The 19,543-nt window shown below is 36.2% G+C and overlaps 1 protein-coding gene across 1 annotated transcript in view; it reads left to right on the top strand.

The window, feature by feature from the left end:
* DLC1 (DLC1 Rho GTPase activating protein) overlaps positions 1-19,543 on the top strand; it is a 218,228-nt gene that overhangs the window by 35,062 nt on the left and 163,623 nt on the right. Inside the window, exons 2-3 of the mRNA XM_049794109.1 lie at positions 9,310-9,459; positions 12,075-12,215. Coding sequence (XP_049650066.1) covers positions 9,310-9,459; positions 12,075-12,215 — 291 coding nt within the window. The remainder of the gene's footprint in view (positions 1-9,309; positions 9,460-12,074; positions 12,216-19,543) is intronic.

The following is a 19,543-nucleotide window of genomic DNA, read 5'->3' on the forward strand; positions in this document are numbered from 1 at the left end:
TTTTCATTTATTGACATCAGAGTCATATTAATGAACAGATAGCTTATCTAAAAAGATTGAGTTGACAGTGCAACCTGTATTCTTAAAATGCTTCATTCACTAGGGTGGCATGATAACCATTTAAGACAAGCACCTCTATTTCTCACCTGGGAGAAGTTAGTGCGTACAGTGGCTTGTGGGTTTTAATTCTCATGTCTGTCTTAGGCCTGATTCAAAGACCATTGCAATCAGGGGAAGAGTCCTATTAATTTCAGAAGGCTGCTCAGTACTACTATTGCAGTATCTTCAGGTATTGTGGGGTAGAATGTCACTAACTGACTTCATAAAGGTAGTAGCCATTACGTGGTTTCTGTGTTTTCATTGGTAAACTGGAGCACAAACTAGGTTTTATATTCATTCCTCTTCCCCCATCCTCTTTGCAGCATCTTCAGTGTGGTGTAAGACTGAAAGTATTGGGTTTACTTACCATTTGTAAACAATTCCTTATTTCCAAGTTTGAAATCCATTAGATGATCTCTTCAGAGAAAAGCTTTTTTTTCCATGAGGACAGTCAAGGATGAGAGCAGGCTGCGCAGAGAGGGTGTGCATTCTCTGTCCTTGAGTGTTTCTATAAACCGACTGAATCCAGCCCTGAACAGCTTGGTTTGATCGCACAGCTGGCCCGACTTGAGGAGAAGTATGGTCTAGAGACCTCTGAAGTCCTATCCAACCAAGTAACCTATGATAAGCCTTATTTTGTTCTGTCCATGTACCTATTCTATGTCTCTTTCAAACCTTAAGACTGACAAAGGGTGAGGAAATTGAGGCAAGGAGATCACAGGTGGAGAGAATGCTTTAAGCAGTGTCCTAAATGCCACAGTGGTTCTCACTGTAATATCGTTTGTGTCCTCTTTAAAAAGTGTATTGCAAGAAGTGTTAAAAACTATCACAGAATGGTTGAGGTTGGAAGACACTTCTTGAGATTATCTGCTCCAAGCAGAGTCCGAGCAGGTTGTCCAGGACCATGTCCAGTCAGATTTTTAATATCTCCGTGATGGAGACTCCATCTCTGGGCAACCTATCCCTTTGCTCAGCCACCCTCACAGTAAAGTGGTTTTTTTCCTTGGGTCTAAATGGAATTTCTTGTATCTTGGTTTGTTCCCATTGCCTCTTGTACTGTCTCTGGGCACCACTAAGAAGTGCCTGGCTCTATCTTCTTACTCATCAGATAGATCCCTCCTGAGCCTTCTCTTCTCTAGGCTTTCTCAGCCTCTCCTCATATGAAAGATGCTCCAAAATCTTAATCATCTTCACTGGACTTGCTCCAGTATGTCCATGTCTCTCTTGTAGTGGCAAGGCCAGGACTGAATCCAGATGGGTCTCACCAGGGCTGAAGAGAGGGGAAGGATCCCCCCCCTTGTACTTCTGGCAATGTTCTTCCTAGTGCAGTCCACATACTGTCAGTCTTTTTTTTGCCATGAGGTTGCATTGCTGGCTCATAATTATCCTCACCTGTGTGTTTCCAGGAGTGTCTCATGTCTTAAGGTAGAACAAATCACAAGTAAGTTATGAAGTATACTAATGGGCCAAATATGTGAAATCTTTTGTGTCTGTCATATATTCAGTTATATTTCCCTAAATCTGAATTTTCTTTTAAGAATGGGGTGTCCTAAGTGTCTGTGCTGCATCAGGCATCCAGACACCTATAACTCTCATTCTCAGGTACTTCCAAATTGGATGAATGTGAACAGCTGGAGTCGAAAAAACTTGTCACAGTTCAAATATTGATTTCCAAGTGGTCAGTTTTATTGCCCAGAGAAATTAATTTCTAATATTATGGAAAGTTAAGTCCTCAGAAAGTCTTTGCATTATTAACTGTGTTATACAGATAATAAAATTGTGATACAACATTTTTAAATGTTATAAAATACAAAGGATAATAATAGATAAATTCAAAGAGACTCAATGATTTGTGATCAATTTATGTTTTCTCACATGCTGTTCCTCTTAAATGATAGAATTTGGATTTTGGACTTTCCACAGTCTCACAGAAATTATTCTTAATTCATTTGATTTCAGTAGATATGAGGACCCCTGTGAGTGATCATTGGCATCAATTCTTCTCTCTTGATCTACTTTAAATATTTGGTTTGATAAATCAAAAATCCTGAAAATTAAGCTTAAACAAAATCATAAAGACCAGAATGGATCTCCTGAAGGGCAAACCCTCCCTCTGATGTAGTGGCAAAACTAAAACAAAGCAAAACAAAACAGCCCCCTTTCCATCAATCTCTAAAATAGGCATATAAAATATAAGTACATAAATAGATCCACTTATTTTCAAAACGCATGCCAACAGACACGTATCCAAGTTGAATTTCATAATGTCACTGGTGCTGATTTCATTTCTGATTATTAATATAGAGTCACTGTTTTACCTTGTTTGACTATTTGATTTATAGCATAATAGGAAAGCAATGAGAAGTTCACTGAAGTATTTTCTTGTTGATTTTGCACAGAATTACTAGATCTGAGGTAGTTTTCCAATAATATAAAAAATGCAGCATCAGTCATCTATCACTCACATTCTATTTGATCACAATTCTATTTAATCACAGTATTTTTCCAGTCAGATAATTAGTGCTCAGATTACTGTCATAACATTCTCCACAAAGCAGAAGTTTTTACCCTCATAGCAAACAGAAATGGGGTCCAGTAAAGGTAAAAACTTGTTTTTTGCTTACTTTGTAAGTCATAGCCATAGAAGTGTAGTCATAAAAGGTGACTTTTAGAATAAGTATAATGCTAATTTACAAACTATGAAGAAGAAGGAGATTGGAAAGTAATTGAATATTCCTCATTCTGGAAAAAGCATGATTAATGATTTTATGTTTAACTACTTTTTTTTCCACCCAGTGGAGACAGATTATGTTCATGTTGTGCTCTGTGCCTCTATGGGATTTGATTTTGGCAAATTTTCATAGTCATAATCCTGACATGATCCTAAATCAGGAATGATTATTGGGAGTTGGGTGTCATCAGACCGGCTGCTGTAAACAAGTGTGACTCCGAAGACAGAGAGCTGGATTTCACTCAACATCTGTAGTTTATGAAATTGTATTGTAAGTGTAAGAGAATTATCTTCTATGTTGGACAAGAGATACCATTTAGAGTTGTTAATTTTACTTTTGGTTTTGTTTCTGTTGGCTATCTGAATTAGTGCCACCAATCATTAATTGCATTAATATTGCAGGAGAATTGGTATAATATTAATGCAGCAATGACAATCTGAGAAGCCTACGTTTCCCATTAGTATCTACCTATGGTAATAAGACATCCTGATCAGCTTAGTTTCTTACTACAGAATTGTTGTGTCTCAAGAGTAACTACTTCATGAGTAACTACTGCCTGGCATCCCTACTGAGTTAACACAGCCATGTAATAATGATTCCTCAGATTATTTTGCCTCAACATTTTTGAGTGATTTTCCATTTTATCAACAGTGAATTGCTAAATTTCATTATTAAAATAACACCTCTGGTAGATAGTTTACTTGGCTGATGTGAAATATGGAAAACTACAATCAAAACTACCTGATCTAAAATAGAGCACAGCCTAGAGGTTGAGTATGTGTTCAGGCTAAAACAGCTATAGAAAGGAAGTTACTAAAGAGGAATGCTTCTGTTTAGATTAAATTAGCTTTGAACGTGAAAGATGGCAAGTTTCTGCAGTGGAAATCAGGTTAAATTCAGGAGACTGTATCTGTGAATAACACATGAGTTTGAAAAGTCTTGTGAAAAGTTAGGGAAATGGAGAAGCTTCACCTCACTTCTAGTCCTGAAATCTTCCAGTTCCTGGAACTTGCCAGCTTGGGCATATTTGGATTTTATGCGCTCTGTCATTTTCCAATGCATTTTCCTCTTTTTCCCAGAGTGCAGCACTGTATCTGCAAGCACCATGCTCCACAGAAGGAGCCGTATTTTTTGTCTGGAAGTATAAAAAGCATGTGTTTTGTTAAGAGAATATGTTATTCAGAGGTTGACTTTCTGATGTAATTGTACTTATTGCATTTCTCTTAAGGATACTGTAGTGAAAATCACAATTACAACATTATATAGCAATCAAGTGCCCCTGAAGACTTCGTTTTTGCAAACGTAACTTGTTTGTGGGTTTAACAGGAATTAAAAAGCATACATAAACCAGTACTAAGGAATACTTTATATTTGGAAAAATTGAGTCAGCTGTCTAAAGTTCTTGTAAGAAAAATTAGAAGAAGAGCTATTTTCCCAAAAACCTGCATGAGTGTGTAGGGATAGCTGCGTCCATGAGCACATCTCCTCACTTGTGCGTGTGTTCACCAGTGTGTGCTTATGTTATTTGTTCCATTTTCAGTCTATTCTAAATATTAGTTCAAATTATGATTTATAATAGCGATCTTACTGTGATTTTTGCTGTTATCTAGGCCTTGTGTCTTATGTCAAAAAAGGAATGGAGTGCTTAACTTTTTCATTTTGTTTTTATGTTCTATGCCTGCAATCCCTCTAATATAATGAAGAATAGGACTCTAATATGGTACTGTAAAGTGTAAAATTCAGAGAAAGATAAAATTCTTAGGTATTTTTCAAAGCTTGTGAACTGTACACTGCAATGTAGAAGGATGAAAATTACGCATCTGATTTATACATCTGCTAGTAAAAATCAACAGATTCATTCCAAAATAGCATATTTTGCATGATTCTTTGTTTGTTTTCAGTTCAGATTAAAACCTTCACAGTATAAAATCAGTGATTTAATAACTTTCTATTTTTCAAAAAGGATACTTTTTAGCAAGGAAAGACACGAATGAGTAATTTAATGCCATCTGCAACGCATAGCATTAATACAAGATTTTAAGCCAGTCCAGCTGGCTGCAGATCAAGAATACCAGACAAAACTCAGCCAACTCTTTCTGTAAAAGATCCCTTTCTTTTGTGGGTAATCGAGCTCGCCTTGTCAGTTGTGCAATGGGCTTGCCTCTAAAAACCAAGGTCTCCTTTTCAAAGAAATCATGAGCATCTTGACCCAGGAGTGCCAGGGAGGAGGGACACTGGTGGTGCCCCAATGGCCCTAACAGGGGGCTGCTCGGAGCGGGACATCCTCTCCCCTCCTTAACCACAGGGGAGCCCACTGGCACTAGTGGGGGTCTGCTCTGGTCTGGAAACCATCAGATGCATTGAAAGGGAGCACTTACAGGGAGGGAAAGTGGGAGTGATTCAATCCCCCTGAGGGTATGAAGAGAGAGCACAAAGTTAGTTTTGTGTACTAACTACTCTGCACAAAATTTTTGCTGTGAAAATTAAAATAGGTTTTACTCTTAACAGTACATACTTCTTTTCAGAAGGTATCCTTTGCTTCAGCTCTAGTCAGCTGAAAGAGGTATGTGGGAAAAGGGGCTACCATAGAAAGAAAAGTGTGTGAGTGATGTAAAACGGTGGCTACAGGAGAAGGGGAAAAATACACTTAGAGAAATACAGGGTTGAACAGAAGTGAAGGGAAGTTTGTTTTGCTCAATTGTTTTGCCATGCCCTGGTAAGACAAAATAGGTGTATTAAAACCAAACTTAACTAGTGTTGTACTCCTTAACTGATTTCTTTTGTTTAAGTTAAGATTATTATAATATACTGATAAGATGGATATAAAAGTGTTGCAACCTTAAAAAAAGGGGGGGGGGGGGGTGTCTACTTTTTAGAAATACTCTGATTAATGCTGCCTTTGTACAATGTTTGTTGTTTATCCATCAAACGTTCAAAATAAAAAATATAACATTACACGCAAAGAACATTATATTCAGAAATTGCCAGGTGTTCTCCATGCAGAATGCTATAGGGACATTATGTTAATGAAAAACCTCAGTTTGTAAGTGCAAGCACAAAGCAGCTTTGTAGTAAAAAAACAAACACTTGAAGACATAAGAGTACACAGGAAAAAAATAGTGTTATTCTTTTCAATAACAATATAAGCTCAAAAATTATGAAAGTGTCTAAAAAAGTGGCTGAATCTCATCTGCAGCCATGTTCTCAAAAGTGTTTTCATTTTATTAACATTATTTGCTGATGATAGCTACAAAGCTTGTGAACTGTTTTCCTTGCAAAAACGTTTGGATTTCTTTTAATATGACCTTAACTTTGGGGGTTTAATACTTAATTTAAGAGTAATTCAAGCATCCTTCATTCTGGAAACAGCTACAATGCTTTCTGTTCTAAACATATGAATATATTAAATTTTAACTAGCTCCTTTATCACACCAGTGAGGATACAAATGAAAAGAAATATTGCTTTTTCCAGTTCATGACCTAAAGTATTTCCTTTTTGTGTGGAGACATGTTAAAAATAAAATCTCCAGACAAATAACATCTCAAGTTTGACCTAGTGTATATGTTTGTGATACATTCCTGAATTGCCCAATGCAAATGCCTGAAGGCAGAAATTAAGGTTGTAAGGGCAGTCTTTGACCAGGTACCTTCTAATGTCTGAGTTTTGACTTCATAATGGTAAAGGTAGGATTTCTGTATAATTTTATAAATGTAATTTATATTTTTGCATTATAATTTGGAAGGTAACTAGCTATCAGTGGGGGAAAATGTGAAAGATTGGATGCAAAGGAAATACTGTGTTTTCCAAAGAAAACAAATGAATTGCTAGTATCTTGCTGGCTTTAGATCATATCACACTTCAGTAATAAAATCTCAGTATATACACACAAGGGAGATACAAAAAAGACAAATCAGCTATAAAGCCCTTGGAAATTTATTAGATAATATCAAGGCTAAAACTATCTAAACATAAATTAAACTTATAATAATATTTATTTAGTGTGTTGTATTGAATTTCCAATTCAAGATTAGCCTTTTTAATTTGTTTGTGTTAAATTTCTGGTATAATCCTTAGGTTTTCATGTATACAATTTAATAGTGCCCTGGCCAAACAGAAGGTGATTATTGTGTTATTCAGTAAATTGTAAAAATAGAAACTGTAGTTAAAATGTTAAAACTTCTCATGACAAGTTTGATGTCAACAGCAGTCAGAGCCACAAACCATTGCTAGGACTTCTGAACAGAATAGCTAAATTCCATACAAATAATATTATTGCCTTCTGAAAGCAGTGTTTGCTTGCAAACCCAGCCCCTTGTGTCAAGCCTGAATATCACTTTGAGCAATATTTTGCCACCTCTTCATTTCAGCAGATTCTTCTCCAGCATTCTCAATCTGCTACATGCAGAGCAAGCTTATACTTTTTTGGCAGGCTAAGTCAAACAATTTGCTTGGGGAAAATTCCAGATTTTTTTGCCTTCATATAAAATGCCTGTTACCTCTCTAGTCTGGGAAAAAAAAAAAAAAAAAAAAAAAAAAAAAAAAAACAAACAAAAAAAAAAAAAACAAACCCAACACCACCACTCATTTTGTTGTGCAGTGGCAATTAACTTTTGGGTTTTCAGTCAACTGTAAATTTTAGGTTGATTAGCTTTTCCAGTGGTATATTTTCAAGCAAAACTAATAGAAATAAATACGCAGTTAGACGACTGGGTAGGAGGCTAGTTTTGGTAGCCGCACTGGCCCTCTCTGCACGGGTAAACTGGCTACAATCTCACCCACCGTGGCAAACGTTAACCCCATGCCACAAGGGAGGTCATGTCTCCTTTGTTAGCAGATCCTTATTTGCTCAGTGGGGCCTTCTGCACCCATGCAGATTAGATGAAATAGCTGTTCTGACATCTGCAAGCTTCAGACATCAATTTAACATCAGTTAAAATGAAGATGCATGGAGTTTCAATGAATCATTTGGGACATCATGTTTTCAGTCTGAAAGAAAGTGAAACTTAACCCATTTCACTGATTGCTACTTTGTTTTGAGGTAACACTCTCTCAGGGTCATTCTAAACTCAGTTCAGGTTCATCAGGAGGTCCTGCAAATTCATCAGCTTTTTCAGCAACCCAATCCAAAATATCATGTTGTGATAAAAAATGGAATACACAATTTTCCCGCATTTGGCCTTTGCTATGAATATTGTTCATAGCTCTGCTATGGACTGACAGATTCGTATTTCTGCTTTTCTGACATTTAGTTAACTAACCTTCGTCACCTCTGTCTTCATATAAAGACCATGTAGCCCATGTTTTGTATGAGTGTTTTATCTATACAGTTCCTTTAATTCTAGCAGGAGTCATTTCATTCATGTTTTGCAACATCTTTGAAGCAGTCTGCAAAAAAACCCGGCAATAAATCCTAACTAGAGAAGTTGCTGCATAGCCTGAAAAACAGTTCAATGATTATCAAAAAGGTTGATTTGGGTATTTATATTACCTACTTCTTGGACACAATGAAGTAATTATAACATCTTTGTTTCCCTTTTTGGGGAAGGATTTATAAAAATATTATTTTAAGTGAGTTAATGGAACTTCCTATTTTCTAACTTCCTATTGTGAAAATCCATACAGGAGCCAGTGGAGGTTTTCATATTCCTGAATTTTGAGGCAGGCTACTTGGCTAACATTTGTGTTAACTCTCTATATAAAGGGGAAAGAGGGAGGAACTTCCCGAGACCATTATTTAGTCCATCTAACTGAAGACCTTGCTTCAAGTTGCTCTTTTGAGGAACTTCTCTGCCTCCATTTGCTACAAATGGAGAACAGGGAAATAAGCTCCATAAATTAGGTGTTTAAGGCTGTGATGTGAATATCTCTCATTCTTCTCTCTTTCCAGTCAGAGGATCTACAATGCTGTGTTTACTATAATGTTAACATATCTCATGTATATTAAGAATTTCAAACCAAGACAGAAATGTCTGCCAAGAATTGACAAAACGTAGTTACGCTGATGAGTTCCACAAGGAAAAGTAGTTGTGGCTATCCTCAGCTGGAAAATGGGTTCTGTGAACTTTCTCTCTCCCATTCCAATCATACAGTACCCTTCATAATTTGTATTTGCACAATCAAATTAATTAACCTGGGGTGAATATTTGGAGGAGTTTTTAGACTTAGTAGCCCTTTAAGGAGTATGTGTATCAAGAAAATGGTAATGATGCATTTGGACCAAACAATTGTGCTTTTTTTTTAAATTTAATTGCTATAATGGATGTGTATTAAACAGTAATATAAAATGTTTTCCCAGCAGTAAGTCAATGCTCAGTGAATTGATTACACAAAACAGTATTTTTCCCAAAAAAGAGACTTTTCTGCTTATTATTCAATGTACTTGCATGCCAAATTAGGAAACAGAACTTTCTTAATTTAAGCTTAGTCTTTCCAAGTAATGCCATTTCAGATTTAGCAACTGTATGTTCTGTTCCTTAGGAAATAACAGAAGATCGGGATCGATCACGACTGGATTCAATGGTGCTGTTAATTATGAAACTGGACCAGCTTGACCAGGATATTGAAAATGCTCTCAGTGCAGGCTCTTCCCCATCCAGCACCCCAACATACAAACGGAGACATATACCTGTAAGCCAGTTTGCTTAATCTTTCTTTTTAATCTAAGTAGAATCTGGTTTTACTTCACCTTTTTTTTCTTTCAGTCCTCACATTTATCAGGTCCTTGGTTTCTGAACTAAAGCTCTTTTCATAAAGAATTTGTCTTGTATTGTTGTTTGTATGTATGTTTTGAAGGAGTGATATTGTCTTCCATTATTTCCTTTTGGCATCATTTCATAAATGAGAGCTTCAGAGCTCCCAGATAAAAGAAAGGGAGATCAACAAGATTTAGAAAATGTCTGCCACTCTAATTATCACTTACTATAAATGCAGAGTCAGCACAGAGTCAGGATCACACCAGTCTCACAGCATATGTGTATGTGTCATTTGACATTAAATAGAACTGAAAGTAAGTCTGAGCTACAGGTCTTGGTTTTCTGCTAATGGGAGGGTCCATGAAACATTTGGCAGAAACACACTTAGGAAATCCTCTGTCATTCAAAATAAGATTCTGGGCAGAACTGTGCACTCTATTTATTTAAATTTCTTTAATTATTTTATTAATTTAAATGCAAGAATTCCTTGCTGAGAGTAGTCCAAAGGGAGACTGGACAGCTTGCAAACATGATTGATGCGTTCTTTTTTTCCGAAAAATGTTTACACATGTAACTATGAAGAACATGAAGTGGCTGACCCAAGGTGTTCTCATGCAGGCTTCCTACTAATTTCACCCACATGTGCTGCAGCTGGTTTTCAATTTAAGAAACCTGAGAAATACTGCCCCAAGATCTCTAGACTAACATTAAGGTCATTTGGTTTTGTTAGTGGTATTTTCTTTTAAATAATGAGGGGGTTTTCCTATTAAAGCCAGACTTCATTATTGCTATATAGTCAAGTGAGTGGTCTGTAGGTGAGAAAAGCTGTATTTAAATTTCGGTGGGTTTGGTCAGCTGAAGATTATATAACATATCATTTTTAAAGGACATAACATAATTACCCTTTTAATAGTTAAACATTTCCCCCCTGGATATCAATGTTCTCGCGGTATCTCCTTGAGCACTGGTGCCACAGGGAAGCTGAAATACAATGTTAACATCTGTTCTTTATATCTCACCAAACCGTGCCAGCATTTTACCTAATTTCTTACAGCAATAAAGGGAGTTGAGGCAGTCTGTATAAGTAAGTCTGCATGACAATCAGAAGTGGTACCTGTTTCCACGCTGCAAAGCAGCCGTCTAGAAAGATAGACAGCTGGCATCAAAGATGGTACATATGCTATTTACATACACTAATTTTCTAGGAATTTTTGAGCCTTTAAGTATTATGAATCAGAGAATCAAAAGATTTGGTTTTCAGGACATTTATGCATTGTGTTCAGTCTTGTATTGATTTTATAGTAACAAAGCATTTGAATGTAATGCAAAACCATGGGTAATAGGGTGTGGAGCATGGTTCTGCGCTGTGGCAGCATGGCTCTGTGAAGCAGACCCTTCTAAGAGCAGCTGTACCCAAGCTGACTTCTACAAAGCATTTGCACGGCTCTGCTGCATTTCCCAATGCTTCACATTGCAGAGGACTCACTGGCAGGAAATATCTGAGTCGACTGCATGGTCCTACCTACAGTGCAGCTTTATATCTAATTTCTAACCCTTTTCAGAGAACAGCACGCTTGTGTGGTTGGTGTAGAGGCACCTAATTGGCAGCTTCAGTTTGGAGACGAGAGGCTTAGCAGGAATTGATGAATCAAAGGGTTGCTGTTTCTTTCCAGTTCAGGAGCAGAACCAGAGATGTCTCTGCCCCGTATTTCACCTACTCTAGAAACTTGGTATTAGGAAACTGAGGCTTTGCCTGTACAGAGCTGACTGGGGTTAATAGTTCAGGCTTTTTTCTGCGTACTGTGTAGCTGTATTCACACAGGCTGCACCTTGGCTAGTAATCCTGACAGTATGTGGCTGGTTCTACACATAGCCAGCTCTTTGCCAGACATGTGTCACAATTTATCTGCAAGCACTATAATCCCTGCCCTTGCTCTATGCAGTAAATCAAGCATGCACTATATTTTTACTTCCTCAACAATAAAACATACTATATTTCTTCTTTTTATTCTCAAAAAAGGAATGTAATCAGTGTCATTAAAAGTAAGGGCATTTTAACCAGAAATAGCATTTGGCTGATAAGTGTCTGCTGATTCCAAAAAGCTAGGGAGCTGTACCTCTGAATTGTATAAACTGCTGGATAGTGATGTCATTTCTGCTGTGTAATGGCTTACAGATGTTCACTGAACTTGTGATGCTGCCAGAGACAGAAGGTGGGAGCACACAGGAAATACTGAACATCAGAGAAAAATGTCAGACTTCTGCAGCCCGAAACTGATTTTTCTTACCTTGCATTCTAACATTTAGGGGAATTACGGCTTTGATGTTAGTGGTGATTTATAATTTCAGAACAGCAGCTAATGCAAACCACTACATTGAAAAGGGCAGCAAGTGAATATGTAAGTAATGGAAAAGAATAAGGGGAATTACTCTTACACAGAGAATTAAGCATGTATATTTGAGCCTGTTTAATACTACCATTATTTAGAAGAACTAGATTTTTATTTCGTATTCACATTTACGAAGGAGACTTGCAACATTTTTTTACAGGATGTTGAATCTGGTTCTGAAAGTGGAGTGGATGTTGCTTCAGTAAGTCACTCACAAACAAACTTGTCTCCTAACATCCATGCTACTGACCCAGCATCTCCCTGTTCAGTAGCCAGCTCTGGAGCTAAACCAAAGGCTGGGGTGAGTACAAAGATTATATTTTCTTAACTTCATTCATGATATCAGATCAGAAGTGAAATAAAGATATTTTATACTATTCATTACATGGATTGTACAAACAGTATGTGTGTGACACTGGAAAAAAGGACTAATAGCACAGGTTGTCTCAAGGTGCCATTTGAGTGGCAAACAATCCTAGAAGTTTCACATTTAGAAACACTATTATCAGCTGATGATTATAATAAGCTTAGTTTTTATGTGAGAAAATAAATTAAAGGAGTTATTCCATATCACGTAGGAAGATAAGGGTTCCTGAAGTGGTGTCACTTGGAACATTTCCTAAATCTCATGGAGGGTGCAACCAGTGAAAAAGATAGTTGAATCATGTAGCCTGATTTATGATGCCCAAGCCCAGTCACCTAGTCCTCTTGAGAGGCTAAACTGTTGTCTACTGCAAGCAGAGGTATTACCCTACTGAAGGGAGAATGTCATTCTAAGGTCGAATTTGGCAAGTGGTTTCACACGCTGAGGATGGCAGGGAAGCCACTGAGCAGACAGACCCTTTTCTGCAGGTGCCAGTGCATGCTCGGTGGTGAGGCAGGACAGGTCTGAGAGTTCAGATATGGCAAGGAGCCTCCTTCTGTATCCATTCGTAGATGCGTATAGCTATCAGGAGCCTGGTCCTTCCTTTTGCCATTGTCCATCTACTGAAGAATCCTTCTTCATAATGCTTCAGCCATCAGCATGCCCAGAAAAGCTTGGATGTCCTAGAAACTCCTGTCATACTTTCTGTTCCCTCTTGCACTTGCTATTTCCACTCCCTCAAGAAGCACAGAAATCTAGACTCTTGTAAACTTTGCCTAGGCTGAAAAGTCTTAGCATAACTCCCGCTCCATCTGTTCACAAATTTAATTGCTGCTGGTAACCAGAACAGCAGAAAATGTGGGATAAAATATTAAAATATAAAGTGTGGATGGCATAAATATATATGTTTACAAAAAGTAAAATAGATGCCAACTGTCATTTACTGCACTGCAATAATAGTAAGTTAACTAATGCCTTCGATTGAGGCAGTAACAAAAGTTCTAATAAACATTTACATTTAAGATTGTTCACTTGTACAAAAATAAATTCACTTGTAATTCATCATCAGTGCATAGCTATAGCAAATAGAGAGCTCTGCACTCTGTCATTGTGTAAAATGCAGCACAAATTCTCATATAAGTGCATATGTTATGCTAGAAGGTGATATCTCATTTTGCAAGATCCTGAGAAGAGCACAGACACTCTCTAAGGTATTAAACAACCCTCTTAAATTTAGGTTTCTCTGCTAATATTTGGGGAGCTCTTAACACCTGGCTTTGTAGAAGTGTGGGTCACTTCCTTTGGAGTTAGATATTATGTGTTAATTCACCTTTAATAACTATTTATTTGACTTTTGCTGTGATGGATATATCACGCTGAACATACCTGTGAATATTGCTTTATTATATAATTTTTATTGTATATGATTTTGCAGAGACCTTTTTCTTTTTACTTTGTAGAGTAACTGTGAATATCCAAAAAATCTCTGCTGATGTGTGGGTTATAGGGATACAACACAGAGTCCTGTTTTAAAAAATTTTTTTATAAGTGAAGACAAATTTTCTCCAAACTCAACTCTCTTTCCTAAAGTTTTGCAGGCTGCAACTCACCACAGTCTATAGTAGGATTTGCAGATGGGCTTTTTTTTGTAACTATGTTCAGACAAAGACCATATTTTCATTTTTATCATAGTAGGTTTGATAAGTACAAAAATGTGGATCATTTTTCGTTGAGTGTAGATCTCCTTCAATTTGGGAAAAACAAAATCCTCTCAGATATTTTTTTTATTCCTATTGGCGTTGGGCTTTCAGATTGTTTTGACTGTATACCTTTCTGATCCACAAACCGAGTGCTAACGTGTGCTGTGGTTTTAACTGTTCAAAACTTCAGCTGCCTCCCTACCTTCAGTCAAACTTCATTTGAAAGCATTGGTTTTCCTGGAACACACCAGGAGAAAATAATCCTTCATTCTTACCTTCCTGTATCTCTATCCCTGTTGTTCATCTGATCTGCATGGCTGAATCGTCTGCTGCTAGGTGCTTGAATGCAATCCCATATTAGTAGAAAAGAAGTTCCCATATTCTTCTTGTCGTGTTTAGCTCTGGGCTCTACTCAGGATGAATTTTCAAAAATGGTATATTGAATGGCATGCCCAGAACAGACATCAGGGATGCCTCTGTACAGATGATTTCCATGTAGAGATCTCCTGTGAAAATACACCAAGTGTGGTGTTTGATCCGTAAGGGAGACTGTTCTCATAGTTTCTTTTTTTTTTTTTGTCAGACTAGCTGGTGTAGCAGTAAATTTATTCCGTACTGGAAACTCAGCAAGCTACATTTTAATGGTAATGGACTGTTTCAAAGATTTTACTTCCTTTTCGGTGTTTGCAACTGCAGATCTTCAATGATTGCAGATGCTTAGTCTCCAAGGACAACTTATTTTGTTGTGTTTATTGATAATATGTAAACAGGAGTACAACTGCAATTAGTTACATTATGGAATGATATGTGGTATTTTTAAACAAACTGTAGCAAACTGTTGACTGCATCAAAATCAGACTGTACAATTAAAACACAGCATCATGTGCAGACTGGGGGGGTAGCAATAATAAGGCAGGGAGATATGAGTTCAAATCTAGTCCCTGATAAAGAACTTGTAAAAGACATTAACTACACAAGTTCTTATCTTACAGATAGGAAATTTGTATATGGACAAACTATGTCCATTCATGTTAATTCAGCTTTATATGGATTTAAAACAAAAAATTTCTAACAATGTCACAATACCGGAATACCCATAAGCAGAATTTGGTTTGATAATCCTAGGGGAAATGATTCATTCATTTGTTTATGGAAAAGCAGGACATTTTAAATTTTCATGGGTAGATTTTATGAAATGTTAAACAAGGTTTCCAGTAGCAGAGGTATTCAGAATTGTATTTAAAATTCAGTATCAATTATAATTTTCTTTGCAAATTAATAGTAGATATTCTTTTAAAAAAAATTGGAGGGGGCTGTATTTACATACACAAGTTATTTAACATTTCATAAAAATTCACTTATGGGTAGTCAAATCAATTCTTGTCAGTATGAATGCCTGTGTACAGTACACATATATATATAATCATACACATGCGTGCACGCACACACAGAGTACTCCTTACCGAATACAGGCATGACAAGGAAGACCAGGATTCTCCCCACAGCACTATAGAAAGGTATTTCTATAGAAAGGTTTTTCAATTATCTTGCAGGGTGCAGCATGAAAACCTTTGATACGCAGATGTAAATGGTATTTTGGGCTTATGAGAAGTGCACAGTTGAATAATGTCCAGCCTAAATTTAGGGTGCCACCATTATATTTCACGGTCAGGGTAAAATAGCATAATATGATCAATAGAGTGTTTGGTCCACAGTCTAACAACTAATTCAAAATGTACATGTTTGGCAAGATGCACAAATGGATAATCCTTGTGAAATAAGGATTCATGTGATTGAACAAGTACATTTCCCACATTATTTAGGATTGGACAGTAAGAAATGTTTTTGGCATCTTTATGTTAATAATGTTTACAGAATAAAGAATGTTCATGCTTCTATAATTAGCACAACTCTACGTTCTGGGTTTTTATTCACCAGTCTCCAAAATAGACAATGATTTTTTAATATTAACACTTGAGGATATACACTTGGCAAGCATTAATCACATGAGAGTTGAAATCAGCTTAAAAGACATGAAATCAAAAGGCTTTTGCCCCAATGGTCATGAGAAACATTGGAAAATGGGAGTGTCTGGTCTGGATTTGGAGAGCAAGGAATGTAAATATCCTACATGTTATTACCTTCTCCAAACTAATGCCACACATCTGGACACTTATAACATTGTTCAACAATAAAGACCAGAAATTATTTATTTCTAAATTTGCCTTCATTTTTATAAAAACAATATGTGGCTACATAAATAAAAATGGATTTTAATAACAAAAGGTAAGTTACAATAGCCTTCTCCAGTGCCCAGTTAGCTAGCTAGTTAAGGGAAGCTTGAATCAATTATCATTGTCTTTTTTTTTTTCCCCCCTAAATATAAAAAAAATGGCTAAAGGACAATAGCAGCTAAGGCCTAAAGGTTGTGGCCAAATTTTTGTCCTTTAACATCTGCTCTGCAAAGCCTATCTATTTTCTGTTCAGGTGAAAAAAACCAGCCACGATTATTTTCTACTGCTTTTCTTGGCAGTCCTATCCTTTTTGCTTTAACAGTGTCCAACTTAGCCCTAATCACACTGTGCAAAGGTAATCAGAAATCTATTACCACCAGAATAGCTGGTATCTAGGAGAAGATTGTTTTTCAGGTTAGCTATAATGACTTATTTAAAATGTATTCATTTCTCAAAGTGATTTTAGGCACCAGTTATGCCTGCAAGTACAAAATGACCTAGTCTGGCTGCACACTGGAATGGGATTCAGGTACAGCTCCTGATTTCAGTGAAGCCCTGGATGAGCTCAGGAGTCCACTTTCACAAATCTTGTTACTGCATTGGGACAAAAGGCTGTATTATTTAGATGACACTTTTCAAACTGTTCATTTGTATCTATTAAAATAATTTAGCCTTCTACATATGCTTTTTATTCTTATTATATTTTAAATATTCAGCTATTTAGAGAAAGCCAAATCATTTTGTGAAGAATAATTTATAGTTTGTAGATTAAGAAATAGAGTTCAAGTTTCTTGCTACTTTACTACACTGTTTTTAAACTTATGAAAGAAGCTAAAATTTATGGTAAGTACAAGTAAACCTTGATTTCAGAATTAAATACTCGTAAAGAAGAATTATCAGCAACTGTTTGAAATGTTTACATTTCCCACTGCATTATGTTTTATAGTAAATTCAGTGGATTATGAGGTGTTCAAACACACACAGAATATGTCAATGAATTTGTGCAGACAAATTTTTCACAGTGGGTCATGCCACCTGAAAGGTAATAGATTTGGTTGCTGAATCATACCTGTATTTTATATTTACTTGTTTATTTATTAAAGTCCTCATATCACTTTTCTAAATTTTGCTGATATTATGGTGTTTCTTGAATTCTTACTTTACTCATTCAGGCAAAACTGGAAGTTATTCTGTTAAGCATTAGGGAAAAATTCTCTTATTATGCAACATTAATAAAATATTGTTTCTTTAAAACTTGAGAATTTTTACTAACAGATGAGAAAAGACTTCTCAGGATCTGATGATGTTGATTAAGTTAGTATTGCCTTTCATACCTGTGTTTTAAAAAAAAAAAAAGTGGTTTAGAAGACAGGGTGAGACTATTAATTATGAAAGTAAATTTTAACACAATCACATTTTCATTGGAATTCTAACAGCCTGTTATTTCACCCTACAAAAAAGGGTTTTTTTCAACACATAAATTACCATGAAGTTACATTTGCCAATCATGCAGTATATAACAACAGAATTATGCTGTGTTTCTTACATGAACCTCTCAAAATTTTTCTTTGACTCTGGCTTGCTCCCCAAACGAATCTGTACTCTGAGTATAACTGCCTATGTTAACCCCAAATGTATTTTATTTTTTCTTGAATGAAAGAAGCAGAAAATTGTAAATGGCAGCGGTGCTTCTTGTTCTATAAAGTCTTTTAAGCACCATAAATCTTACAGGTGAGCACTTTTTTTGCAACAAGAGTAAGCTACTCCTAGAATGTGAACCAAAACCATTGAATCCAATTATGACATCTTTGACAGTGCTGCTGTGGTCAGAGACAGTTTCTCTTTTTCCATCCCTCAATATTGATTCCTGAGTGACCAAAGTGTATAGAAATTAACAGTGCAGTAAAAGGTTTGCCATTTTATATAGCTGCAGTGTGACCCAGGAAATACATGTATTAGGCTGCCCACTTTTGTGTCCAAGTTTGATCCCAACACAGTATTGGGAATCTAAATAAATACCCAGCTTGTGAAGTGCTAAGCATGGAGACTTCTGAGTCTTTCCAATATGTCAAGTTGTACATTTACATTTTTGTCTTTTCTTTCAACTCATTTATAGCAGCTATGCTTATATACAGGTTTTTTTCTCATGTTTTCCTCCTTTCTGTAGAGTTGCTGACACTGTCTTCAACACTGTATCAGTCCGGTTATATACAATAACCAGTTTTTATAATCAGAAGCAAAAGTTTATGACTTCTTCAGCAGTAACATTGCTAATTGTACTATTTCTAATGTTAAGTACATTTTTTCACTGCATGCTGCCATCTGCTGCCTCGCTCTTGTAAATGAAGGGCACTGGGCAAGGACATCAGGCACTTACACCACATCAGGCAGTCATGCCAATTAGAACATTTCTAATTGAACATACATATTTTTTGTCTTAAAAAAAAAAAAAAAAAAAAAAAAACAAAACACACAACCAACGGAAAAAGCTTTTCTTCCTGTACAGATGTATTCTAAATATTTCTAAGATAGACTAAAGGTTGACATTTTATTGTGGGAATGAAGTTTTAATGGAAATAATAGTGGATGGGGATACTTTCAGAAATGTTAAAAAATTTCCACTTAGTCCTAAAAAGAATTGATTTTACAATAGCAGAGGAAAAATTCAGCTCTTAATGGATTTAAGATGTTTGGAAAATTTTTAGATTAATCCCTTGAACTGTAAGTTTCACATTAGGAATTCCTCATTTTATATTCACATATGCAATAATTTATTTGTACATTAAGTGCTGGTATTCATAAAAATTATATCCCATTTTCAGCCAGCTACATAATTACTGATACAACATAACATCACAACTGCATGTGTACCACCATAGGAGACACATGGGTTCGAGACAATTAAGTCTGTTATACTGGAGTGCTATGGTTCCTCTTGGCATGTTGCTTATTGCATCAAGTGGACCCAACTGGGAGAAAAAAATACTGAACATTGCACAGTCTCTCTGGAAGATAGTTTCTGTTTTGCAAAATCCAGAGTGGGTTTCATTTTTCTCATTTTATTCAAGCCTCTTGTGTTTGAGAATAGGAAACTACTTCTTCTCTGTAAGAAAAATTCACAATAAGCTAATAATCATACCTGAAGTTGCCAATATTCAAGTAGTTCAGTAGAAACGTGTGAGCAATGGTGTATTTATATTTAAAGGTATTGTGCTTAAATGTGTTACAGTCTAATGTCTTATGGTTACGTCTGCCTATAATCTAACGGGCTAAGAGGTCAAAATTCTTCAAGATCATCTCAGACCTGTGAACACATCTTGCGTCTTTTCTG

Source organism: Accipiter gentilis, chromosome 3 (genome assembly GCF_929443795.1).
Source record: "Accipiter gentilis chromosome 3, bAccGen1.1, whole genome shotgun sequence".
Lineage (NCBI taxonomy): Eukaryota > Metazoa > Chordata > Aves > Accipitriformes > Accipitridae > Astur > Astur gentilis.